We start from the raw sequence: 27985 nt of genomic DNA on the forward strand, positions 1-27985 counted from the left end.
ATCCCTACGCGTTCCCCCCAGCGGATCTGTCCAGCTATTCAACAAATTGCAGGTTGTACAATTAAATGGTTTTGATATAATAATTTATTTCAGAAATTCTGACATTGATAAAGATGTAGTATATTTAATTCAACTGCTCATTATATTAGGTACTTTTCCTATTCACAAATGCAAATGGTCTAAATCAAAAACCGAACTTTTTTTTCCCCCATTTTATAAAATAATTTAAACAATAGGGCACTACTTTAACTAAAATGAAAAACAGAAAGGCAATTCAAACTTGTTGTATTAATAATGAATGTGGTTTGTTTGTTTAGGATTCCTGGCGATGTTAATAGTTTGTATGTACGCTTGTTTTTGCATGTTTGTTGATATTTGTTAATAAAAAAAATAAAAAAAATATTCAGCAAATTGCGCAGGTGTTCATCCTCCTCATCTTCATCATCATCATTAACACCTCGAATAATACATACTATATGTCTTGTCTGATACTGTTGAAAGGGATAAATAAGAAATACTTCTGATATCTAAAAAACAAACATTTATTTCATTATTTGAGCAGAACTTCTGTACACATTACTATTAATATAATGGTTAACATTTACTGAAGATGACATACAACATAACTGTAAATAACTGGAAGGTTTTTTACAAAGACATTCCCCATTCTGGAGCTCTCCCCATATACAGAGTCCAGAGTCCAGAGTCCAGAGTCCGGAAGCCCAAAGAGAGAGTGGGCAATCGGACTAAGGAAGGTGGGTACCAGGCTGAAAAGTACCACCGGCACCTGGTAACCCAAAGGCCCAAAGAGAGAGTGGGCAACCCAGAGTCCGGTAGCCCAAAGAGAGAGTGGGCAATCGGACTAAGGAAGCTGGAAATCTCCCCAATATACAGAAAATCAGGGATTGCTTAATTAAAGATAAATATTTACACTGTCTTCTGAAGAAACACATACTTAGTTTAAAATTAAAGATCTGTAATTCAGATATTTACTTATTAGTAATTGTAGAAAATATAAACAATAAAAAGCTATTAAAAAGTAATCAATATTATGAATAAAAACTCTGAACAATTAATTATTATTCCAATTGTAGCCTAAACAAAAAGCACAAAAAAAATCTGACTTGGCCAAGCGCGCACACGAGTGTACAGCTAAACTTGTACCACCCTAAGAGGTCGAATACTGACATAGGAGAATATAATAAAAATATTAATTAAACATTGAATTATTATTACCCCAAAAAAAAAGAGTTACCTTTTTTCTTCTTCACTGTACAACGAATAGAAAAAACATACAAAACACTTGCTGGTTAAAATGCATTTGTCAGTAACAAGTTATACGTTTAGGCACAGGTCAAATTCCAACAGGAGCTTCAGGAAATGTCCCTATCGTGACTATTGAGCTGCTGTAACACTTTTTCTGTCTCTTGGTCTCATAGCTTAGCTTACTTACTTTACAGTCTCGTAGCTTACTTTACAGAGAAACAATTGAATGTCCTTGGATGGTCTTGGATGGTCTTGGATGGCCTTGGATGGTCTTGGATGGTCTTGGATGGTCTTGGATGGCCTTGGATGGTCTTGGATGGTCTTGGATGGACTTGGATGGTCTTGGATGGTCTTGGATGGACTTGGATGGTCTTGGATGGTCTTGGATGGTCTTGGATGTCCCTGGATGGTCTTGGGTGGTCTTGGATGGTCTTGGATGGCATTGGATGTCCTGGGATGGTCTTGGGTGGCCTTGGATGGTCTTGGATGGTCTTGGATGTCATTGGATGGTCTTGGATGGTCTTTAACCGTCTCAGGATGATCCTCCTCCACACTTCATATGTAGAAAGAAAGAATAGATTATTTAACTTGGATCGACAGCAGATCAACACATGCTACCAAAGAAGAAGAAGAAGTCCTGAGAGATGTTAGCACCATAGATGCCTGAGCCATGGAGAAAACAGAGCAGGTGCACCCTCACTATTAAAATAAGGGGGTGGCAAACTTGTGTTTTTGCATCTCTTTTTTTTGGTACCAGAAAATTATTATAATCCATTAGGTCATTTGTCAATTTTTTAAAACATTTTTTATAGTCTGTATTAAAAATAGATATATCTGACCATTTTATAAAATATATAATAATTACCATGCTTGTCCATTACAGCGCAGAAAATCGCATGTCTCTAGCCGAAACCATTAAAATAAATAGGCAAAGACCCAGATTACCAGAGCTTGATCTTATTCTTTCTGGTTTCAGAGCAGCAATTTATCAAATCAAATCAAATTGCATTGGTCACATACACATATTTAGTTATTGTGGGTGTAACGAAATGCTTGTAGAGGTACAGTACCAGCCAAGCTGTCATCAAGGCAAAGGGTGGTTACTTTGAAGAATCTAAAATCTGGAATTTGTATTTACACTTTGTTTTTTTAGGTTACTTAAGTCAGTTAAGAACAAATTCTTATTTTCAATAACGGCCTAGAAACAGTGGGTTAACTGCCTGTTCAGGGGCAGAATGACAGATTTGTACCTTGTCAGCTCGGGGATTTGAACTTGCAACCTTCTGGTTACTAGTCCAACGCTCTAACCACTAGGCTACCCTGCTGCCCCTGCTGCCCTCAATATTTGTAAGTCACAGAGTTGGTTGGGTTTCAGACCTGTCAATCAATCACTGTGGGTGGGATTGTCAGGGGAGGGGGAGGAATGTTTGTGAGCCACAGGGTTGGTAGGGTTTCAGACCTGTCAATCAATCACTGTGGGTGGGATTCTCAGGGGAGGGGGAGGAATGTTTGTAAGTCACAGAATTGGTAGGGTTTCAGACCTGTCAATCATTCACTGTGGGTGGGACTTTTAGGGAAGATTAGTAATCTAGTTTAAAAACCATCTTTTAATGCTATTTATTGTAGCAAAACCCTGAGAAAAAATGTTGTGTCTGTCAAGTAAACATGGATTCTCCTTGTTGAGAAACAATATAGAATTGCTGGAAAATGGTTAAAAAAAAGTATAATCTAAAATCTAAAATGCCCCAGATTGTGCACCCCCACTTTTATACAAAGTCAGGTGCCCATTCCCATACCTGTCAAATGTTTATAGATGTCCCATGGGGTTAGATGCATCTAGTCCAGGATGTAGTGATGCCTGGTGTTGCTGCAGGCCCTGGGCATCTGTTAACCCAGCTGACATCTTCTCCTGCTCCCTCCTCCTCAGACAGGCTGCCTTGGGGTTCAGGTTACGCTCTAGAGGTAGCAGATCACACGGACATTAACGTTAGGACTGCCCCATAGACCAGACAATGAACCAGGACATCAACATTAGGAATATCCCATAGGTGGCAGGTAGCCTAGTGGTTAGAGTGTTGGACTAGTAACCAAAAGGTTGCAAGATCTGATCCCGCAGCTGACAAGGGAAAAAATCTGTCGTTCTGCCCCTGAACAAGGCAGTTAACCCACTGTTCCTAGACCAGTTAACCCACTGTTCCTAGACCAGTTAACCCACTGTTCCTAGACCAGTTAACCCACTGTTCCTAGACCGTCATTGAAAATAACAATTAGTTCTTAACTGACTTGCCTAGTTAAATAAAGGTAAAAAACTAGGACAACGTTGCTATTGTCCCATAGACCAGACAGGGAACCAGGATCAGACGTGGTATGACTGTCCCATAGACCAGACAGGGAACCAGGATCAGACGTGGTATGACTGTTCCATAGACCAGACAGGGAACCAGGATCAGACGTGGTATGACTCTCTAATATCTCTGGTGTGTATTTTAATACTTGTGGATTCTGTCACGTTCACATAACACTCGTTCTCTCTCTCTTTCTCTCCTTTAATGTTTCGTTCTCTCTCTCAGTTAATCTCTCGTTCTCTCTCTCTTTCTCTCCTTTAATGTCTCTCTCTCTCTCTTTCTCACTTAATCTCTCGTTCTCTCTCTCATTTAATCTCTCGTTCTCCCTCTCTTTCTCTCCTTTAATGTCTCATTCTCTCTCTCTTTCTCTCCTTTAATGTCTCTCTCTCTCTCTCTCTTTCTCATTTAATGGCTCGTTCTCTCTCTCTTTCTCTCCTTAAATATCTCGTTCTCTCTCTCTTTCTCTCATTTAATGTCTCGCTCTCTCTCTCTTTCGCTCATTTAATCTCTTGTTCTCTCTCTCTTTCTCTCCTTTAATGTCTCGTTCTCTCTCTCTCTCTTTCTCTCCTTTAATCTCTCATTCTCTCTCTCTTTCACTCCTTTAATGTCTTGTTCTCTCTCTCTTTCTCTCCTTTAATGTCTCGTTCTCTCTCTCTTTCTCTCCTTTAACCTCTCGTTCTCTCTCTCTTTCTCTCCTTTAATGTCACGTTCTCTCTCTCTTTCTCTCCTTTAATGTCTCGTTCTCTCTCTCATTTAATCTCTCGTTCTCTCTCTCTTTCTCTCCTTTAATGTCTCGCTCTCTCTCTCTTTCTCTCATTTAATGTCTCTCTCTCTTTCTCTCATTTAATCTCTCGTTCTCTCTCTCTCTCTCTCTCTCTCTCTCTCCTTTAATGTCTCGTTCTCTCTCTGGCATTCCTCCTTGTCTTTGCCTCTCTAACTTTCTCTCTCTCTTTCATGCTTTCTCCCCAACTCTCTCTCTATCTCTCTCAAACACCCACCCTTCTCTCTGTCTGTCTCACACACCACCATCTCTCTCTCTCTTTCTCCTTCTCTGACCTTAATGGAGGAGAGAGGGAAGAGGTCATGCCCACGCCATCCCGTAGAAAGAGAGGAGGATACGTAGCTTCATGTTCCACTGAAGTACTTATTCATTCAGACTTTATATACAGGGCAATCAGAAAGTATTCAGACCCCTTTACATTTTTTCACCTTTGTTACGTTACTGCTTTATTCTAAAAATGGATTAAATACAAAAAAATGTCCACATCAAGCTACACACAATACCCCAAAGTGACAAATAAAAAACAGAAATACCTACATTTACATAAGTATTCAGAACCTTCGCTATGAGACATTAAATTGAGCTCAGGTGCATCCTATTACCATTGACCATCCTTGAGATATTTCTACAACTTCATTGGAGTCCACCTGTGGTAAATTCAATTGATTGGATATGATTTGGAAAAGGCACACACCTGTCTATATAAGGTCCCACAGTTGACAGTGCATGTCAGAGCAAAAACTAAGCCATGAGGTCGTTGGAATTGTCTCTAGAGCTCAGAGACAGGATTGTGGCGAGGGACAGATCTGGGGAAGGGTACCAAAACATTTCTACAGCATTGAAGGTCTCCAAGAACCTCCATCATTCTTAAATGGAAGAAGTTTGGAACCACCAAGACTCTTCCTAGAGCTGGCCACCTGGCCAACCTGAGCAATCAGGGGAGAAGGGCCTTGGTCAGGGAGGTGACCAAGAACCGGATGGTTACTCTGACAGAGCTCCAGAGTTCCTCTGCAGAGATAAGAGAACCTTCCAGAAGGATAACCATCTCTGCAGCACTCCACCAATCAGGCCTTATTGGTAGAGTGACCAAACGAAGCCACTCCTCAGTAAAATGCACATCACAGCCCGTTTGGAGTTTGCCAAAAGGCACCTAAAGGATTCTCAATCCGTGAAAAACAAGATTATCTGGTCTGATGAAACCAAGATTGAACTCTTTGGCCTGAATGCCAAGTGTCACGTCTGGAGGAAACCTGGCACCATCCCTACGGTGAAGCATGGTGGTGGCAGCATCATGCTGTGGGATGTTTTTCACTGCCAGGGACGGGGAGACTAGTCAGGATCGAGGGAAAGATGAACGGAGCAAATTCCAATTGGACATTGACCCTAAACACACAGCCAAGACAACACATGAGTGGCTTCGGGACAAGTCTATGAATGTCCTTGAGTGGCCGAGCCAGAGCCTGGACTTGAACCCGATCTAACATCTCTGGAGAGACCTGAAAATAGCTATGCAGCAATGCTCCCCATCCAACCTGACAGAGCTTGAGAGGATCTGCCGAGAAGAATGGGAGAAACTCACCAAATACAGGTGTGACAAGCTTGTAGTGTCATACCCAAGAAGACTCGAGGCTTTAATCGCTGTCAAAGGTGCTTCAACAAAGTACTGAGTAAAGGGTATGAATACTTATATAAATGTGATATTTCTGTTTTTTATTTTTTATAAATTTGCAAAAAATTCTAAAAACCTGTTTTTGCTTTGCTATTATGGGGTATTGTGTGTAGATTCATGAGAGGGAGGAAACTATTTAATCAATTTTAGAATAAGGCTGTAACGTAATAAAATGTGGAAAAAGTCAAGGGGCACGTTATATATATATTTTTAACTAAGCAAGTAAGTTAAGAACAAATTCTTATTTACAATGACGACCTAGCGGGGAACAGTGGGTTAAACTGTCTTGTTCAGGGGCAGATTTTTACTTTGTCAGCTAGAGGATTCGATCAAGCCATCTTGCGGTTACTGGCCTAACACTCTAACCAAACACTCTAACCACTAGGCTACCTATATATATAACTCTAACCACTAGGCTACCTATATATATATATATATATATGTATATGTATATATATATAGGTTAGTCATTGAGATAACAGATATATGTGTCTTTCTGTGTTTTCCTAATCTCCTTTTCGATCGTATTAGAAGATAAGGTACGAGGTCATCCCTCAGACCTTCTCCCCCAATGTGTTTTTGAAAAGGAGGCGAGGAGAGAGGATGTGAGGAATCGAGGAAAGATTAATTGAGAAATAGCCATAATCTGTTTGGGATGGCAGGGGATGTTCGGGATGGCAGGAGTACTGACCTCTGACTTGTTGTTCTAGACTAAGTATTACAGCCACGGCCTGGTGAAGAACCAGCAGCTTGGTCTGCGGCTTCTCGCTCTTCAGGTGCAGCTGGGTCACGTGACCCAGCTCCTTGAAAGCTTCGTTGATGTCACGGACCCTCAGGCGCTCGCGGGCGTTGTTGGCCATCCGCCGCTCTCGTTCCCGCTCAGCCTTCTGCTCCGGGCTCAGGTTGTCCTCATCTTCATGGATGCTGCTGTAAAACGGGAGAGAGAAAGCAAGAGGTTTCAGGATTGGTACGTGGCGCCCTCTGGTTGGCATTTGTATGTATTTTTTTTAAAGTCGAATCTCTCAATCTGATATCCAGATACAAATCTAGTTGAATCTTTGAGCCATTACCAGCTTTTTATCAACGCAACAGACAGATAGGCATCTACACAGCCAGCGGGCTTAAATGGCTGAAAGGACGTCATTACCAACCCCTGCTGTGTAGAGAGGGACTACTCTGCTCTAGGGCCTAGTTTCCCAGAGCCTTCGCAGCATTAAGGTCATCGTTAGAACCATCTGACGATGTATCTTTAGTAGCCGAGCTGTTTCCCAAAACCATTGTTACTAAAGTTGCACTTGAAATCATTGGTTATTTAGCGACTGTATCAGAACACTCGTAGAACAGCTGTTGTTAGATGTTTTTGGTTTTGTTTTGCTCTTCCACATCACTTTATACACAGAAGGTCCCTGCTAAACACAGAATCAAGAGTGACCACTGAAAACTCCAGAATTAAGTTGCCTGATAATAATAATAATAATAATGATAGTAAATAACGATAATGATCACGATAACGATAATGATAATAATGATAACGATAATGATAATAATAATGATGATAATAACAACGGTAATGATAAAGACAACGATAATGACAATAACGACAATGACAATGACAACGATAATGAGAATAATGATGATGATAATGATGATAACGATAACGATAATGCCAATAATAATGATAATGATAATAATGATAATAATGATGATGATAATAATGATAATAATGATAATAATGATAATAATGATAATGATAATAATGATAATAATGATAATGATAATAATGATAATAATGATAATGATAATAATAATTGTCTAATTGACTAATAGCCTACAAAGTTGCCAATGTCTTTTCAATTGTTACACAAAAAAAGAAACTGTAAAATGATGCTTCTAATGAAAACCTGAGATGACTGAAGATGAATAGATTATAGGCTACGTAGAATTCAAATAGTTTGCCTAATTTCAGTTCATGTGACAAAACAATTCCACAAATTAACCTTTAACAAGACACACCTGTTAATTGAAATACATTCCAGGTGACTGACTACCTCATGAAGCTGGTTGAGAGAATGTCTAGCTTGTGCAAAGCTGTCATCAAGGCAAAGGGTGGCAACTTTGAAGAATCTTAAATATAAAATCTATTTTGATTTGTTTAACACAGTTTTGGTTACTACATGATTCCATATGTGTTATTTCATAGTTGTGATGTCTTCACTATTATTCTACAATGTAGAAAATAGTAAAAAATAAAGAAAAACCCTTGAATAAGTAGGTGTGTCCAAACTTTTGACTGTGTTAAAAAAAACAGCACAAACAGAACTGGAGAGAAAGCTGATCTGGGACCAGGCTAGAGTTAGATTTAGAGAGAGAGAGAGAGAGAGAGAGAGAGAGAGAGAGAGAGAGAGAGAGAGAGAGAGAGAGAGAGAGGAGACAGAGACACAGAGAGACAGAGAGACAGAGAGAGAGAGAGAGAGAGAAAGAAAGAGAGAGAGAGAGAGAGAGAGAGAGAGAAAGAGAGAGCGAGAGAGAGAGAGAGATCATATAGCTGATCTGAGACTAGTCTAGAGGCAGAAAGAGAGAACAGATAGCTGATCTGGGAGCAGTCTAGAGGCAGAGAGAGAGAGAGAGAGAGAGAGAGAGAGAGAGAGAGAGCATATAGCTGATGTTGCTGTCTTCACCTGGTCATGCTGTCTCCTTGTGTCTTGTGGGACTCGCTCTCCTCATCGGAGCGCTGGCTGTGGCTGTCAGAGCTGTGTCTGTGTCTGTGACCCTGGTTGTGATGGCTGTGATGTAGCTCATACTGCTCATCTCTCTCCAGACCCTCCAACTTCAGCTCCAAGCCACCTAGTCCTGCCGGGAAGGAGTGGCCATTTTGATTCTGTGAACGTCTCTGCAGTGCAGGGTGGGAGTTGTTGTTCAGATTGACAGTGTCTACCTGCAATACACACACACGTTAAGAGGGTTACGTAAAGACGATGTACAAGTTCAGTATTTCATTTACAGAATCAACTATTAATAAATAAATTACACTTTAACCACATTTCTTGATGCGGCATAAATTTTCTAATTTTAACTTTTATTTAACTCGGCAAGTCAGTTAAGAACAAATTATAATTTTCAATGACGGCCTACTGGGGAACAGTGGGTTAACTGTCTTGTTCAGGGGGCAGAACGACAGATTTGTACCTTGTCAGATCGGGGGATTCGAACTTGCAACCTTCCAGGTCAGTAGTCCAACGCTCAAACCACTGGGCTACCTGCCACCCCTCCACTCTAACCACTAGGCTACCCTGCCGCCCCTCCACTCTAACCACTAGGCTACCCTGCCGCCCCTCCACTCTAACCACTAGGCTACCTGCCGCCCTCATAATGACAAATAGGTCACCAAATTCTGTATCCCTGAACAGATCCCTGTTTATCTCACGGAATGAATTTAATCACAGAGGATGTTAATCCCCATAGCTCTCCTAAACATAGCCCCTAATTCTGTTCAGGAATCATTCATTGTAATGGACACATATATCCCTGGAAACCTGAATGAATGTAATAGCCCTACTAGGGATTAGACAGTTCTATATCCTCTAAAATGTAACGTAGACCAATTTCCATCACCCTGTCCTCTAAATATAATGTAGAGCTACTTCCATCACTCTGTCCTCTAAATATAATGTAGAGCTACTTCCATCACTCTGTCCTCTAAATATAACGTAGAGCTACTTCCATCACTCTGTCCTCTAAAAATAATGTAGAGCTACTTCCATCACTCTGTCCTCTAAATATAACGTAGACCTACTTCCATCACTCTGTCCTCTGTCTGGACTTTCACCACTACAGCTGGGTTCAATCTCCAGGAAGGAAAGAGAAACACACTGATATGTAAGTGGTCACGATGTAGGATTTGTAGCCTGGTTCCAGATCTGTTTGTGCTGTCTCGCTGTGCCATGCCAGTGAGAGTGGCAAGACAGCACTTAACCGTTCTGGGACCAGGCTATGTATTCCCTGTCCATATCGTTTACCTGGTCCTTGACAGAACAGCATCCACACATAGATAGACTTTCCAGATCCGCATCAAATTAAATTAAACACGGTGTTCCTCTCTGTTCTCTATTTCCAGAACAACACTCCTCCCGTTATGGAAAATATGTTGAAATGAAATGTGTAAAATATGTTGAAATGACATGTGTAAAATATGTTGAAATGACATGTGTAAAATATGTTGAAATGACATGTGTAAAATATGTTGAAATGACGTGTAAAATATGTTGAAATGACATGTGTAAAATATGTTGAAATGACGTGTGTAAAATATGTTGAAATGAAATGTGTAAAATGTGTTGAAATGACACGTGTAAAATATGTTGAAATGACACGTGTAAAATATGTTGAAATGACATGTGTAAAATAGGTTGAAATGACATGTGTAAAATATGTTGAAATGACATGTGTAAAATATGTTGAAATGTACCATGTACCATATACCATATCTAGAGCGTGTCTGATGTGACTGGTAGAGCAGTGGGTGGGCACACACACACAGTGGCCAATAGCCTTTCTCGACACATTTTTTTATGCACAAAACAGACACAACCTGAAAGACTTTGACAGAGTAAGGACTGTGTCTCACCATGGCTGTGCCATGTGCCGTGGTGGGTCTGTGTCTATGGTGTGTCCCTGGTAGTGGGGTGTTGTGGATGTGTCCATGGTTGGCCTGGTTCAACAGGCTGTGGATGTCAGAGGGCAGGCTGGGGATGGGTCCCACCGTATGGTTATGCAGAACATAGATCACATCATCCAGTCTATCTAGACGATCCTCCAACTGAGACTAGAGTGAGGAGGGGGGTGGGGCAGGGAGATAGAGAGAGAGAGAGATAAAGAGAGAGAGAGAGAGAGAGAGAGAGAGAGAGAGAGAGAGAGAGAGAGAGAGAGAGAGTAGTGGAGCGAGAGAGAAAGAGAGAGAGAGAGAGAGAGAGAGAGAGAGAGAGAGAAAGAGAGAAAGAGAGAGAGAGTAGTGGAGCGAGAGAGAGAGAAAGAGAGAGACGGTGTGTTATTGTCATGAGAGAATATAAAAGATTGCATTGATTTAAGGTTGGTTATACATTTTTGAATTGTTTTTTATTTAACCTTTATTTAACTAGGCAACTATAACCCAGAAAATAATTGTTTAGTTGTAGTTGTAGTTACATCAAGTCAAATTGCAACTCGAGCTACTGTATGTGCAGGTAGTCTTGTATGTCAAGTGAGTGTCACAGAGCGTCATGTCCATACCAGAGATATAGGAGAACACTGGTAACTGGGGGAGACAGAGGTCTGAGCAGACGTGTGCCACGGGTAAGCTGGGGGGCCAGAGCCTGTGTGTGGAGATGGAGATGGAGACCTGTCTGGTGTGGAGGAGTTTTCACTGCTACTGGTGTGGTCAGGAGAATAAATCTGAAGACAGACAGACAGACAGAGAGAGGAGAAGAGAGGGTAAAGAAGGAAGAGAAGGTGAGGGGCAGAGGATGAGTATGACGGGGAGGTAGAGGGGTCGAGGAGGAGGGGTAGATTAGGAGAGGTAGAGGAGGAGGAGTAGAGGAGGATGGGTAGATTAGGAGAGGTAGAGGAGGAGGGGTAGAGGAGGAGGGGTAGAAGAGGAGGGGTAGATTAGGAGAGGTAGAGGAGGAGGGGTAGAGGATGAGGGGTAGAGGAGGAGGGGTAGATTAGGAGAGGTAGAGGAGGAGGGGTAGATTAGCAGAGGTAGAGGAGGAGGGGTAGGTGAGGAGGGGTAGAGGAGGAGGGGTAGAGGAGGAGGGAGAAAGAGAAGGGGGGAGAAAGAGGAGGAGGGGTAAAGAGGTGGGGGGTGAAGAGGTGGGGGGAAGAGGTGGGGTAAAGAGGTGGGGTGAAGAGGTGGGGTGAAGAGGTGGGGTGAAGAGGTGGGGGGAAGAGGTGGGGTAAAGATGTGGTTAGAGGACTGTGAGGAGCAACTCCATGCATCATTTTAAAAGCACAACCTGTAACTTCTCTGTGTGGTTTTACAACCTCCGCCTCGGGCTTTGCAGCGAGGCTCGTAAACCAAGCTGACTCGTCAATCCTGGTTACTGCTCAGACAGCATCCAATTAACACACCGGCAGCACGAGCACGGCCCAGGGCTGCGTTAATAATGTAACACAGTCACTTGTTATACTAGGAACCAAACACTACGGGTCATTTCCCTAGTAGTCATCGTGGATAGAGGATATTGTTCTCTGGCTTTGTAATCTGTCTGGCTAGCAGGAGTGGGGTCAATTCCATTTCAATTCAGTCCATTCAGGAAGTAAACTGACATTCCAAATCCAATCCAAATTCTCAGGAAAAGCCATAGAATATTAGAGGAACAGAGTATGATAGGACAGGTAGATAGGACAGGTAGACAGGACAGGTAGATAGGACAGGTAGATAGGACAGGTAGACAGGACAGGTAGATAGGACAGGTAGACAGGACAGGTAGACAGGACAGGTAGATAGGACAGGTAGATAGGACAGGTAGATAGGACAAGTATATAGGACAGGTAGACAGGACAGGTAGATAGGACAGGTAGATAGGACAGGTAGACAGAACAGGTAGACAGGACAGGTAGACAGGACAGGTAGGTTCCAGTACTTACAGAAGCTAGTGCTTTCCCCAGGGCTGCTCCAGTCTGTGACCTTCCTGTAGAGTGGTTTCCTGTGGTGTTCTCTGAGCTGTTGGCTGACTGGGTGTGAGATGCAGCAGGGTTGTTACGGTGGAAGGTAGACATAGGAGGAAGACCCCTGTTCTCCTCTACAGGTGAGACTGAATGGGGAGAATAGTCCTGCGAAACAAAAAACAACATACACATGATTTGGCAGCGGACCAGAGTGCATCAGTATGTACAGTACCAGTCAAAAATGTGGACACGCCTACTCATTCAAGGGTTTTTCTTTTTTTTGCTGTTTTCTACATTGTGGAATAATAGTGAAGACATCAAAACTATGAAATAACACATATGGAATCATGTAGTAACCAAAAAAGTGTTAAACAAATCAAAATATATTTTATGTTAGAAATTCTTCAAAGAAGTCATCCTTTGCCTTGATGACAGCTTTGCACACTATTGGCATTCTCTCAACCAGCTTCATGAGGTGGAATGCATTTAAATGAACAGGTGTGCCTTGTTAATTTGAGCTGGAGTTGAGTTAGTATGTTGACAGCAGCCACTCAATGTTAGTGGTGGCTGTTTAACAGTCTGATGGCCTTGGGATAGAAGCTGTTTTTCAGTCTCTCGGTCCCTGCTTTGATGCACCTGTACTGACCTCGCCTTCTGGATGATAGCGGGGTAAACAGGCAGTGGCTCGGGTGGCTGTTGTCCTTGATGATCTTTATGGCCTTCCTGTGACATCGGGTGGTGTAGGTGTCCTGGAGGGCAGGTAGTTTGCCCCCGGTGATGCGTTGTGCAGACCTCACTACCCAATGGAGAGCCTTACGGTTGTGGGCGGACCAGTTGCAGTAACAGGCGGTGATACAGCCCGACAGGATGCTCTCGATTGTGCATCTGTAGAAGTTTGTGAGTGCTTTTGGTGACAAGCCGAATTTCTTCAGCCTCCTGAGGTTGAAGAGGCGCTGCTGCGCCTTCTTCACAACGCTGTCTGTGTGGGTGGACCAATTCAGTTTGTCCGTGATGTGTACGCCGAGGAACTTAAAACTTACTACCCTCTCCACTACTGTCCCGTCGATGTGGATAGGGGCATGCTCCCTCTGCTGTTTCCTGAAGTCCACAATCATCTCCTTTGTTTTGTTGACGTTGAGTGTGAGGTTACTTTCCTGACACCACACTTCTAGGGCCCTCACCTCCTCCCTGTAGGCCGTCTCGTCATCGTTGGTAATCAAGCCTACCACTGTAGTGTCGTCCGCAAACTTGATGATTGAGTTGGAGGCGTGCATAGCCACTCAGTCGTGGGTGAACAGGTAGTACAGGAGAAGGCTCAGAACGCACGCTTGTGGGGCCCCAGTGTTGAGAATCAGCGGGGTGGAGATGTTGTTAACTACCCTCACCACCTGGTGGTGGCTTGTCAGGAAGACCAGTACCCAGTTGCTCAGGGCAGGGTCGAGACCCTGGGTCTCGAGCTTGATGACGAGTTTGGAGGGTACTATGTTTTTTAAATGCTGAGCTGTAGTCGATGAACAGCATTCTCACATAGGTATTCCTCTTGTCCAGATGGGTTAGGGCAGTGTGCAGTGTGGTTGCGATTGCGTCGTCTGTGGACCTATTGAGGCGGTAAGCAAATTGGGGTGGGTCTAGGGTGTCAGGTAGGGTGGAGGTGATATGATCCTTGACTAGTCTCTCAAAGCACTTCATGATGACGGAAGTGAGTGCTACGGGGCAGTAGTCGTTTAGCTCAGTTACCTTAGCTTTCTTGGGAACAGGAACAATGTGGCCCTCTTGAAGCATGTGGGAACAACAGACTGGGATAGGGATTGATTGAATATGTCCGTAAACACACCAGCCAGCTGGTCTGCGCATGCTCTGAGGGCGCGGCTGGGGATGCCGTCTGGGAATGCAGCCTTGCGAGGGTTAACACGTTTAAATGTTTTACTCACGTCGGCTGCAGTGAAGGAGAGTCCGCAGGTTTTGGTAGCGGGCCGTGTCAGTGGCACTGTATTGTCCTCAAAGCGAGCAAAGAAGTTATTTAGTCTGTCTGAGAGCAAGACATCCTGGTCCGCGATGGGGCTGGTTTTCTTTTTGTAATCCGTGATTGACTGTTAGACCCTGCCACATACCTCTTGTGTCTGAGCCGTTGAATTACAACTCTACTTTGTCTCTATACTGACACTTAGCTTGTTTGATTGCCTTGCGGAGGGAATAGCTACACTGTTTTTATATTTGGTCATTTTTCGGGTCACCTTGCCCTGGTTAAAAGCAGTGGTTCGCGCTTTCAGTTTCTCGCGAATGCTGCCATCATTCCACGGTTTCTGTGGGTACGACATCGCCGATGCACTTTCTAATGAACTCGCTCACCGAATCAGCGTATGCGTCAATGTTGTTGTTGGACGCAATGCGGAACATATCCCAATCCACGTGATCGAAACAGTCTTGAAGCGTGGAATCAGATTGGTCGGACCAGCGTTGAACAGACCTAAGTGTAGTAGCTTCTTGTTTTAGTTTCTGTCTGTAGGCTGGAAGCAAAAAAATGGAGTTGTGCTCAGCTTTTCCGAAGGGAGGGCGGGGGAGGGCCTTATATGCGTCGCAGAAGTTAGGATAACAATGATCCAGGGTTTTACCAGCCCTGGTTGCGCAATCGATATGCTGATAGAATTTATTGAGTCTTGTTTTCAGATTAGCCTTGTTAAAATCCCCAGCTACAATGAATGCAGCCTCAGGATGTATGGATTCCAGTTTGCAAAGAGTCAAATAAAGTTTGTTCAGGGCCATCGATGTGTCTGCTTGGGGGGGAATATACACGACTGTGATTGTAATCGAAGAGAATTCCCTTGGTAGATAATGCGGTCGACATTTGATTGTGAGGAATTCTAAGTCAGGTGAACAGAAGGACTTGAGTTCCTGGATGTTGTTATGATCACACCACGTCTCGTTAATCATAAGGCATACCCCTCCGCCCCTCTTCTTACCAGAAAGATGCTTGTTTCTGTCGGAGTGATGCGTGAAGAAACCAGCTGGCTACACCGACTCCGATAGCGTCTCTCCAGTGAGCCATGTTTCCGTGAAGCAAAGAACGGTACAGTCTCTGATGTCTCTCTGGAATGCTACCCTTGCTCGGATTTCATCAACCTTGTTGTCAAGAGACTGGACATTGGCGAGTAGTATACTAGTGAGTGGTGCGCGATGTGCCTGTCTCTGGAGCCTGACCAGAAGGCCGCTTTGTCTGCCCCTTTTACGGCGTCGTTGTTTAGGGTCGCCGGCTGGGATTCGATCCATTGTCCTGGGTGGAGGGCAAAACACAGGATCCGCTTCGGGAAAGTCACATTCCTGGTCGCAATGATGGTGAGTTGACGTTGCTCTTATATTCAGTAGTTCCTCCCGACTGTATGTAATGAAATCTAAGATTACCTGGGGTACCAATGTAAGAAATAACATGTAAAAAAAACAAAATACTGCATAGTTTCCTAGGAACGCGAAGCGAGGCGGCCATATTATAGCAAGAACAGCAAAGAATAGAGTTACCAGCCTCAGAAATTACAGCCCAAATAAATGCTTCACAGAGTTTAAGTAACAGACACATCTCAACATTAACTGTTCAGAGGAGACTGCATGAATCAGGCCTTCATGGTGGAATTACTGCAAAGAAACCACTACTAAAGGACACCAATAATAAGAAGAGACTTGCTTGGGCCAAGATACACAAGCAATGGACATTAGACCGGTGGAAATCTGTCCTTTGGTGTGATGAGTCCAAATTTGAGATTTTTGGTTCCAACCTCCGTGTCTTTGTGAAACACAGAGTAGTTGAACGGATGATCTCCGCATGTGTGGTTCCCACCGTGAAGCATGGAGGAGGAGGTTTGATGGTGTGTGGGGGTGCTTTGTTGATGACACTTTCTGTGAAATTATTTAGAATTCAAGGCACACTTAACCAGCATGGCTACCACAGCATTCTGTAGCGATACGCCATCCCATCTGGTTTGCGCTTAGTGGGACTGTCATTGTTTTTCAAAAGGGCAATGACCCAACACACCTCCAGGCTGAGTAAGGGCTATTTGACCAAGAAGGAGAGTGATGGAGTGCTGCAACCCTTTTGACTGGTACTGTACATGTGCTGGGTTAGTATCTACATCTGTGTGAGCCCATCAAAATAAAACTATAAGTAGAACATGATTTATTTAAAACTCTTTGTGTCAGTAAAGTCATGTACAGTCAGTTCTTTACCAGGTGATTATGTGCTGGTTGCATGTTGTTGTAGCTTCCTGATTGGTGAGCTGAGGCCCCTCCCACCATGCCTCCAAAGCCAGGCTGGTTCATTCCATTGGAGTTCCACATGTCAGGTGAACTGTTGTTCCCCTGTCGCTCACTGAAAAAGGTTGCCGTGAACACGTTGCCTGGAGCTTTGGAGGAGGGGTGTGAGGATGAGTCAGGGTTGAGGAGGTCGTCATGATTTGGAGATTGAGCATAGACCTGAGAAGAACAAAGGGGGGGGGGGGGGGGGGGGGGGGGACAGCTAAATGAAAGATTGTGATGAACTAAACGTCTATAACACTGAAACAATGACTTCGTGAAGTTACTCTTCCTAGTCACTGGAAGAGATGTCAGTGGCATAGTAGAAACCAGAGACCAAAAGTATGTACATAAACACACATTTATTTAACCTGGCAAGTCAGTTAGGAACAAATTCTTATTTTCAATGACGGCCTACGAGGGAACAGTGGGTTTAACTGCCTTGTTCAGGGGGCAGAACGACAGATTTTTTTTACCTTGTCAGCTCAGGGATTCGATCTAGCAACTTTTCAGTTACTAGTCCCAACGCTCCAACCATTAGGCTACCTGCCACCCATATACAGTATGTGAATATATACAGTATAGTCTATATGAATACTTGTGGACATATACAGAATAGCCTATATGTGAATACAGTATATACAGTATAGACTATATGTGAATATATACAGTATGGCCTATATGTGAATATATACAGTATAGCCTATATGTGAATATATACAGTATAGCCTATATGTGAATATATACAGTATAGTCCATATGAATAATTGTGGACATATACAGTACAGCCTATATGTGAATATATACAGTATAGTCTATATGAATACTTGTGGACATATACAGAATAGCCTATATGTGAATACAGTATATACAGTATAGACTATATGTGAATATATACAGTATGGCCTATATGTGAATATATACAGTATAGCCTATATGTGAATATATACAGTATAGCCTATATGAAGACATATGTAAATATATGACTATGGATCAACGCAATACCAGAACTGTGAACTGAAGCTACAGTATACTACAGTATACTCATTATAATACAGGATACCATGGTATATAACCATATACTACAGCACAATACAGTACACTAGAGCACACTACAGTACACTACAGTACACTACAGTATAATACAGTACATTACAGTATAATACAGTACACTACAGTAAAATACAGTATACTACCATACACTACACTATAATACAGTATAAAACAGTATAATACATTACAGTATAATTCAGTATAATACAGTACACTACAGTAGAATACAGTATAATACAGTATACTACAGTACACAACAGTATAATACAGTATAATACAGTACACTACAGTATAATACAGTATACTACAGTATACTACAGTACACTACAGTATAATACAGTACACTACAGTATAATACAGTATAACACAGTATACTACAGTACACTACACTATAATACAGTATAATACAGTATAATACAGCACACTACAGTATAATACAGTACACTACAGTATAATACAGTATAATACAGTACACTACAGTATAATACAGTACACTGCAGTATAATACAGTACACTACAGTACACTACAGTACACTACACTATAATACAGTATAATACAGTACACTACAGTATACTAAAGTACACTACAGTATACTAAAGTACACTACAGTATAATACAGTGTAATACAGTACACTACAGTACACTACAGTATAATACAGTACACTACAGTATAATACAGTATAATACAGTACACTACAGTACACTACAGTATAATACAGTATAATACAGTATAATACAGTATAATACAGTACACTACAGTATAATACAGTCTAATACAGTATAATACAGGACACTACAGTATAATACAGTATAATACAGTATACTAAAGTACACTACACTATAATACAGTATAATACAGTACACTACAGTATAGTACAGTATAATACAGTATACTATAGTACACTACACTATAATACAGTATAATACAGTATAATACAGTATACTACAGAAGTCTAAATAAAAACCAAGCAGTGTGCTGAAAGGAGCAGACTCAGAGCTATTGTGTTAATCCCTAAACTGGGTGATCCATGCACCTCCTCATCCGGATTAAGGGAACAGCATCCCCTCCCCATCACCGCCTGCCCGGGAGGGAGGGAGGGAGAGAGGGAGAGAGAGAGAGAGAGAGAGAGAGAGAGAGAGAGAGAGAGAGAGAGAGAGAGAGAGAGAGAGAGAGAGAGAGAGAATTCCCTTCAGCCCTAATCGTAATCAGGTTTAGGGCTAGTTTGGAAGATTGGGATAGAAAGAATTTCATTTGGAAAAAGCTGCAGAACAACATTGGATAAATCCTCTTCAGACAGCAGGACCACACCACAAGACCACACCACGGGATCAGACCACAGGATCAGACCACAGGACCGGACCACAGGATCGGACCACAAGACCACACCACAGGATCGGACCACAGGATCAGACCACAGGACCACACCACAGGATCAGACCACAGGATCAGACCACAGGATCGGACCACAGGATCGGACCACAGGATCAGACCACAGGATCAGACAACAGGACCACACCACAGGATCAGACAACAGGATCGGACCACAGGATCAGACCACAGGATCAGACAACAGGATATGACCACAGGACCGGACCACAGGATCAGACCACAGGATCAGACCACAGGATCGGACCACAGGATCAGACCACAGGATCGGACCACAGGATCGGACCACAGGATCGGACCACAGGATCAGACCACAGGACCACACCACAGGATCAGACAACAGGATCGGACCACAGGATCGGACCACAGGATCAGACCACAGGATCAGACAACAGGACCACACCACAGGATCAGACAACAGGATCGGACCACAGGATCAGACCACAGGATCAGACAACAGGACCACACCACAGGATCAGACAACAGGATCGGACCACAGGATCGGACCACAGGATCGGACCACAGGATCGGACCACAGGATCGGACCACAGGACCACACCACAGGATCAGACAACAGGATCGGACCACAGGATCGGACCACAGGATCGGACCACAGGATCGGACCACAGGATCGGACCACAGGATCTGACCACACCACAGTTGTAATAGAGTATGAGACTTTTGTCTCACCTAGAAAATAACTAAATGTTGAAACAGTGACAGTTTTCTATTTTATTACAATAAAAAATGAGAATTAACTATTGTATCATCGAAGGAGGTTTTACAAATGAAACACCTACCTACACTGAGAGGTCTGTGCTGCACCTGCACCCCCCACCCCCACCCCATCTCTTTGATCTGATTCAGGAAATTAAAATCAACCTCCCTGAGGAACATCAATGGGGTGTCAGTTACCCCGACAACAGGCACTGTTACCCCGGTGACAAACGCCTGTAAAGCAGACCAGCTCTCTATTTAAAGACCCTCTTGAGCATGCTCACACACACACACACACACGCACGCACACACGCACACACGCACACACACAATGCCCCCCCCCCCCCCCCCCCCACATACACACACACAGCTCTAGCCGTGTTTGGCACAAGTTCCATGGTGATAATGGGACCAGGCCAACCACAGGAGCCCCTGCTGTCACTAGCCCTGTCTGAGTCTCCGTGGGTAGCATATGGTGCAGGATAATGCCAATTGTCCTCCTTACCATGGGACGGAGCAGGCGACCCGTTGATAACACACACACATACACACATACTGCATATGCACGGGCACACACACATACACACACTATGGGACGTAGCAGGCGACCCGTTAATAATGGTCACGCCCCCGCCCCAGCACACCCCCACTGGCCCCCAATAACAACCCCCGAACACACAACTTGGCACACACACATGAACCGTCGCCATGACATTCTCTTTTAGTAGCGCATTGATTTATAAACCATCAGTCATGTCATCACAAATGATGGGAGACTTTTCACCATGTGTGAAGAACACAACTACAGGAAGATAGAGGTGTAATGTACTGCACTTTAACGTCACAGTTGTGATACATTAGCATCTCTAACAGCAACACACATTTGACTGATAGCATCTCTGATAGCAACAAAAACATGACTGATATCATCTCTGATAGCAACAAAAACATGACTGATATCATCTCTGATAGCAACAAAAACATGACTGATATCATCTCTGATAGCAACAAAAACATGACTGATATCATCTCTGATAGCAACAAAAACATGACTGATATCATCTCTGATAGCAACAAAAACATGACTGATATCATCTCTGATAGCAACAAAAACATGACTGATATCATCTCTGATAGCAACAAAAACATGACTGATATCATCTCTGATTGCAACAAAAACATGACTGATATCATCTCTGATAGCAACAAAAACATGACTGATATCATCTCTGATAGCAACAAAAACATGACTGATAGCATCTCTGATAGCAACAAAAACATGACTGATATCATCTCTGATAGCAACAAAAACATGACTGATATCATCTCTGATAGCAACAAAAACATGACTGATATCATCTCTGATAGCAACAAAAACATGACTGATATCATCTCTGATTGCAACAAAAACATGACTGATATCATCTCTGATAGCAACAAAAACATGACTGATATCATCTCTGATAGCAACAAAAACATGACTGATAGCATCTCTGATAGCAACAAAAACATGACTGATATCATCTCTGATAGCAACAAAAACATGACTGATATAATTTCTGATAGCAACAAAAACATGACTGATATCATCTCTGATAGCAACAAAAACTTGACTGGTATCATCTCTGATAGCAACAAAAACATGACTGATATCATCTCTGATAGCAACAAAAACATGACTGATATCATTTCTGATAGCAACAAAAACATGACTGATATCATCTCTGATAGCAACAAAAACTTGACTGATATCATTTCTGATAGCAACAAAAACATGACTGATATCATCTCTGATAGCAACAAAAACATGACTGATATCATCTCTGATAGCAACAAAAACATGACTGATATGATCTCTGATAGCAACAAAAACATGACTGATATCATCTCTGATGGAAACAAAAACTTGAATGAAGACATGAAAGACTCCATTTTGAATGTATACTTTCAATCATTTAGAGGAAGATTTAAATGAGTGCAATATTGAACAACTATTCTAAGGCCTCTACCCTACAGTAACACCCCTTCCAACTTTAGCCACATGGTACTAACGTCTGGTTCTAGTTAGTTACTCTCTAACGTCTGGTTCTAGTTAGTTACTCTCTAATGTCTGGTTCTAGTCTCTAATGTCTGGTTCTAGTTAGTTAGTCTCTAACGTCTGGTTCTAGTTAGTTACTCTCTAATGTCTGGTTCTAGTTAGTTACTCTCTAACATCTGGTTCTAGTTAGTTACCCTCTAACGTCTGGTTCTAGTTAGTTACTCTCTAATGACTGGTTCTAGTTAGCTACTCTCTAACGTCTGGTTCTAGTTAGTTACTCTCTAACGTCTGGTTCTAGTTAGTTACTCTCTAACGTCTGGTTCTAGTCTCTGATGACTGGTTCTAGTTAGTTACTCTCTAACGTCTGGTTCTAGTTAGTTAGTCTCTAATGTCTGGTTCTAGTTAGTTACTCTCTAATGTCTGGTTCTAGTTAGTTACTCTCTAAGGTCTGGTTCTAGTTAGTTAGTCTCCCAGTCTTTGATGGTGGTAATGGACGAGGATAGGGACCAGTGTTAAAACACACCACGGTCAAATCAAATAGAGATCACAGCAATCTGCTACACATTAGAGAAATGGGAGGCGGTAAATATAGACTGATACATTATATGTTGTGTTCCGAAAGCTGAAGGAGGGACATTTGGTCAATTACATTACAAAGTGTAAGTACGTGCTGCAAATGTCATAATCTTCTATCACAATGAAACCACAGAGATTCTGAGCTTTTCATACATTTACACAGACATCACTGACTGAATGGAACACTCAGTCCCAGTTCTAGTGCCATTGAACACACACACACACACACAGATACAGCCATAGCTGCATATACCTAACCCCCATGACACATGTTCTCTGCAATGACTTTTGATGAGAGGTATATGAAAGGGTCTGTTATTTTAATGGTATAGAATGTTAGACTCCCTGTAGTAATGAATGATATAGAATGTTAGACTCCCTGTAGTGATGAATGATATAGAATGTTAGACTCCCTGTAGTGATGAATGATATAGAATGTTAGACTCCCTGTAGTGATGAATGATATAGAATGTTAGACTCCCTGTTGTGATGAATGTTAGACTCCCTGTAGTGATGAATGATATAGAATGTTAGACTCCCTGTAGTGATGAATGATATAGAATGTTAGACTCCCTGTAGTGATGAATGATATAGAATGTTAGACTCCCTGTAGTGATGAATGATATAGAATGTTAGACTCCCTGTTGTGATGAATGTTAGACTCCCTGTAGTGATGAATGATATAGAATGTTAGACTCCCTGTAGTGATGAATGATATAGAATGTTAGACTCCCTGTAGTGATGAATGATATAGAATGTTAGACTCCCTGTAGTGATGAATGATATAGAATGTTAGACTCCCTGTAGTGATGAATGGTATAGAATGTTAGACTCCCTGTAGTGATGAATGATATAGAATGTTAGACTCCCTGTTGTGATGAATGTTAGACTCCCTGTAGTGATGAATGATATAGAATGTTAGACTCCCTGTAGTGATGAATGATATAGAATGTTAGACTCCCTGTAGTGATGAATGGTATAGAATGTTAGACTCCCTGTAGTGATGAATGATATAGAATGTTAGACTCCCTGTTGTGATGAATGTTAGACTCCCTGTAGTGATGAATGATATAGAATGTTAGACTCCCTGTAGTGATGAATGATATAGAATGTTAGACTCCCTGTAGTCATGAATGATATAGATTTGTTAGATTCCCTGCAGTGATGAATGATATAGAATGTTAGACTCCCTGTTGTGATGAATGTTAGACTCCCTGTAGTGATGAATGATATAGAATGTTAGACTCCCTGTAGTGATGAATGTTAGACTCCCTGTAGTGATGAATGATATAGAATGTTAGACTCCCTGTAGTGATGAATGATATAGAATGTTAGAAACCCTGTAGTCATGAATGATATAGAATGTTAGACTCCCTGTAGTCATGAATGATATAGATTTGTTAGATTCCCTGCAGTGATGAATGATATAGAATGTTAGACTCCCTGTTGTGATGAATGTTAGACTCCCTGTAGTGATGAATGATATAGAATGTTAGACTCCCTGTAGTGATGAATGTTAGACTCCCTGTAGTGATGAATGATATAGAATGTTAGACTCCCTGTAGTGATGAATGATATAGAATGTTAGAAACCCTGTAGTCATGAATGATATAGAATGTTAGACTCCCTGTAGTGATGAATGATATAGAATGTTAGACTCCCTGTAGTGATGAATGATATAGAATGTTAGACTCCCTGTAGTCATGAATGATATAGAATGTTAGACTCCATGCAGTGATGAATGATATAGAATGTTAGACTCCCTGTAGTGATGAATGATATAGAATGTTAGACTCCCTGTAGTGATGAATGTTAGACTCCCTGTTGTGATGAATGATATAGAATGTTAGACTCCCTGTATTGATGAATGTTAGACTCCCTGTTGTGATGAATGATATAGAATGTTAGACTCCCTGTAGTGATGAATGATATAGAATGTTGGACTCCCTGTTGTGATGACTGATATTGATTGTTAGACTCCCTGTCGTGATCAATGATATAGAATGTTGGGACTCCCTGTAGTGATGAATGATATAGAATGTTAGATTCCCTGTTGTGATGAATGTTAGACTCCCTGTAGTGATGAATGATATAGAATGTTAGACTCCCTGTAGTGATCAATGATATAGAATGTTAGATTCCCTGTAGTGATGAACGATATAGAATGTTTGACTCCCTGTCGTGATGAATGATATAGAATGTTGGGACTCCCTGTCGTGATCAATGATATAGAATGTTGGACTCCCTGTTGTGATGACTGATATAGAATGTTAGACTCCCTGTAGTGATGAATGTTAGACTCCCTGTAGTGATGAATGTTGGACTCCCTGTAGTGATGAATGACAGTTAAATTGAAACTGACGAGGGACCTGCAACACTAGTGAACAGAGTAGGCTTACTTTGATGTGTCAATTCTGTACTATACCAGAGCATATTATTACACTGATAGTGATATTGTCTGACTTTATTATCCCTGCCTTATTAGTATATGAGGATAATGTTAATAACAAGTGATAGACACAAATGTTGGACAAACTGAGAAAATAGAGGATGAAGTGTTATAATGTTTTACAAACTTAATAATGTCTTACTTCATCAATAGTATAATATAACAGAGACATACACACTATACACCCTTTCTAAATAGATAATAAACACACTATACACCCTTTCTAAATACATAATATACACGCTATACACCCTTTCTAAATAGATAAATAACACACTATACACCCTTTCTAAATAGATAATAAACACGCTATACACCCTTTCTAAATAGATAATAAACACGCTATACACCCTTTCTAAATAGATAATAAACACGCTATACACCCTTTCTAAATAGATAATAAACACACTATACACCCTTTCTAAATAGATAATAAACACACTATACACCCTTTCTAAATAGATAATAAACACGCTATACACCCTTTCTAAATAGATAATAAACACACTATACACCCTTTCTAAATAGATAATAAACACACTATACACCCTTTCTAAATAGATAATAAACACGCTATACACCCTTTCTAAATAGATAATAAACACGCTATACACCCTTTCTAAATAGATAATAAACACACTATACACCCTTTCTAAATAGATAATAAACACACTATACACCCTTTCTAAATAGATAATAAACACACTATACACCCTTTCTAAATAGATAATAAACACGCTATACACCCTTTCTAAATAGATAATATACACACTATACACCCTTTCTAAATAGATAATAAACACACTATACACCCTTTCTAAATAGATAATAAACACGCTATACACCCTTTCTAAATAGATAATAAACACACTATACACCCTTTCTAAATAGATAATAAACACACTATACACCCTTTCTAAATAGATAATAAACACGCTATACACCCTTTCTAAATAGATAATAAACACGCTATACACCCTTTCTAAATAGATAATAAACACGCTATACACCCTTTCTAAATAGATAATAAACACGCTATACACCCTTTATAAATAGATAATAAACACGCTATACACCCTTTCTAAATAGATAATAAACACGCTATACACCCTTTCTAAATAGATAATAAACACGCTATACACCCTTTATAAATAGATAATAAACACGCTATACACCCTTTCAGTGACGGCAGGTAACCGAAATGTTGCAAGATCGAATCCCCCGAGCTGACAAGGTACAAATCTGTCGTTCTGCCCCTGAACAGGCAGTTAACCCCAACGTTCCTAGGCCGTCATTGTAAATAAGAATTTGTTCTTAACTGACTTGCCTAGTTAAATAAAGGTAAAAAATAAAAAAGTCAAAACAATTCTAAGTAGGTAATAAACACACTCACCGATTTGACATTGTAGCAATACATTGGGTTATTGCTGGTGGTCCCTACAGAGACGGGATAGGAAGCACAGTGCATGATGCTGTTCAGTTTCCGTTTCAGGTCAACAGCCCACTAGCTTCAGTAGTTTGTCCGTGGTCCTGTAGTATAGACTCCAGTAGTCAGTAGTGTCTATAGTATAGTCCTGTGAGTCCACAGCTCCTATCTCTATGCTCTACAGTGCTCACACACTGCCTCTCTTTACCCTAACCCTGCAGCTCACCCGGCTTACTCTGTCACAGACAATTTATGCAAAAGAGGGTTGGTCCATTCAAGAGATTGGTGAGGGGGTGGTTTAAGGAGGGATTCTAGGAGTGTTCTAACTTAAACCACCTACATACCTAGTATGATGTTGGTTTACTACAAGGAACGTTTAACTGAAATCTAATACAGTGTCATTTTGGCTGTAATCTAATACAGTGTTGATTTGGCTGTAATCCAACACAGTGTTGTTTTGGCTGTAATCTAACACAGTGTTGATTTGGCTGTAATCTAACACAGTGTTGATTTGGCTGTAATCTAACACAGTGTTGTTTTGGCTGTAATCTAACACAGTGTAGTTTTGGCTGTAATCTAACACAGTGTTGATTTGGCTGTAATCTAATACAGTGTTGTTTTGGCTGTAATCTAACACAGTATTGTTTGGGCTATTATCTAATACAGTGTTGTTTTGGCTGTAATCTAATACAGTGTTGATTTGGCTGTAATCTAATACAGTGTTGTTTTGGCTGTAATCTAACACAGTATTGTTTGGGCTATTATCTAATACAGTGTTGTTTTGGCTGTAATCTAATACAGTGTTGTTTTGGCTGTAATCTAATACAGTGTTGTTTTGGCTGTAATCTAATACAGTGTTGTTTTGGCTGTAATCTAATACAGTGTTGTTTTGGCTGTAATCTAATACAGTGTTGTTTTGGCTGTAATCTAATACAGTGTTGTTTGGGCTGTAATCTAATACAGTGTTGTTTTGGCTGTAATCTCATACAGTGTTGTTTTGGCTGTAATCTAATACAGTGTTGTTTTGGCTGTAATCTAACACAGTGTTGTTTGGGCTGTACTCTAATACAGTGTTGTTTTGGCTGTAATCTAATACAGTGTTGTTTTGGCTGTAATCTCATACAGTGTTGTTTTGGCTGTAATCTAATACAGTGTTGATTTGGCTGTAATCTAACACAGTGTTGATTTGGCTGTAATCTAACACAGTGTTGATTTGGCTGTAATCTAACACAGTGTTGATTTGGCTGTAATCTAACACAGTGTTGATTTGGCTGTAATCTAACACAGTGTTGATTTGGCTGTAATCTAACACAGTGTTGATTTGGCTGTAATCTAACACAGTGTTGATTTGGCT

The 27985-nt window shown here is 41.3% G+C and overlaps 1 protein-coding gene across 1 annotated transcript; it reads right to left on the bottom strand.

The window, feature by feature from the left end:
* Nucleotides 1-521: 521 nt before the first annotated feature.
* LOC110502573 (transcription factor 12-like) lies at nucleotides 522-26885 on the bottom strand. The gene is made up of 9 exons (XM_036960791.2): nucleotides 26599-26885; nucleotides 16919-17164; nucleotides 12683-12868; nucleotides 11327-11488; nucleotides 10686-10883; nucleotides 8740-8996; nucleotides 6753-6988; nucleotides 3063-3222; nucleotides 522-1819 (listed from the first exon to the last, which is right to left on the bottom strand). The coding sequence occupies exons 1-8, from the start codon at nucleotides 26671-26673 to the stop codon at nucleotides 3074-3076; spliced, it is 1509 nt and encodes a 502-aa protein (XP_036816686.2). The 5' UTR covers nucleotides 26674-26885; the 3' UTR covers nucleotides 522-1819; nucleotides 3063-3073.
* Nucleotides 26886-27985: the final 1100 nt, after the last annotated feature.

This window comes from Oncorhynchus mykiss, chromosome 2 (genome assembly GCF_057628025.1).
Source record: "Oncorhynchus mykiss isolate SJ-2025 chromosome 2, ASM5762802v1, whole genome shotgun sequence".
NCBI classification, from domain to species: domain Eukaryota; kingdom Metazoa; phylum Chordata; class Actinopteri; order Salmoniformes; family Salmonidae; genus Oncorhynchus; species Oncorhynchus mykiss.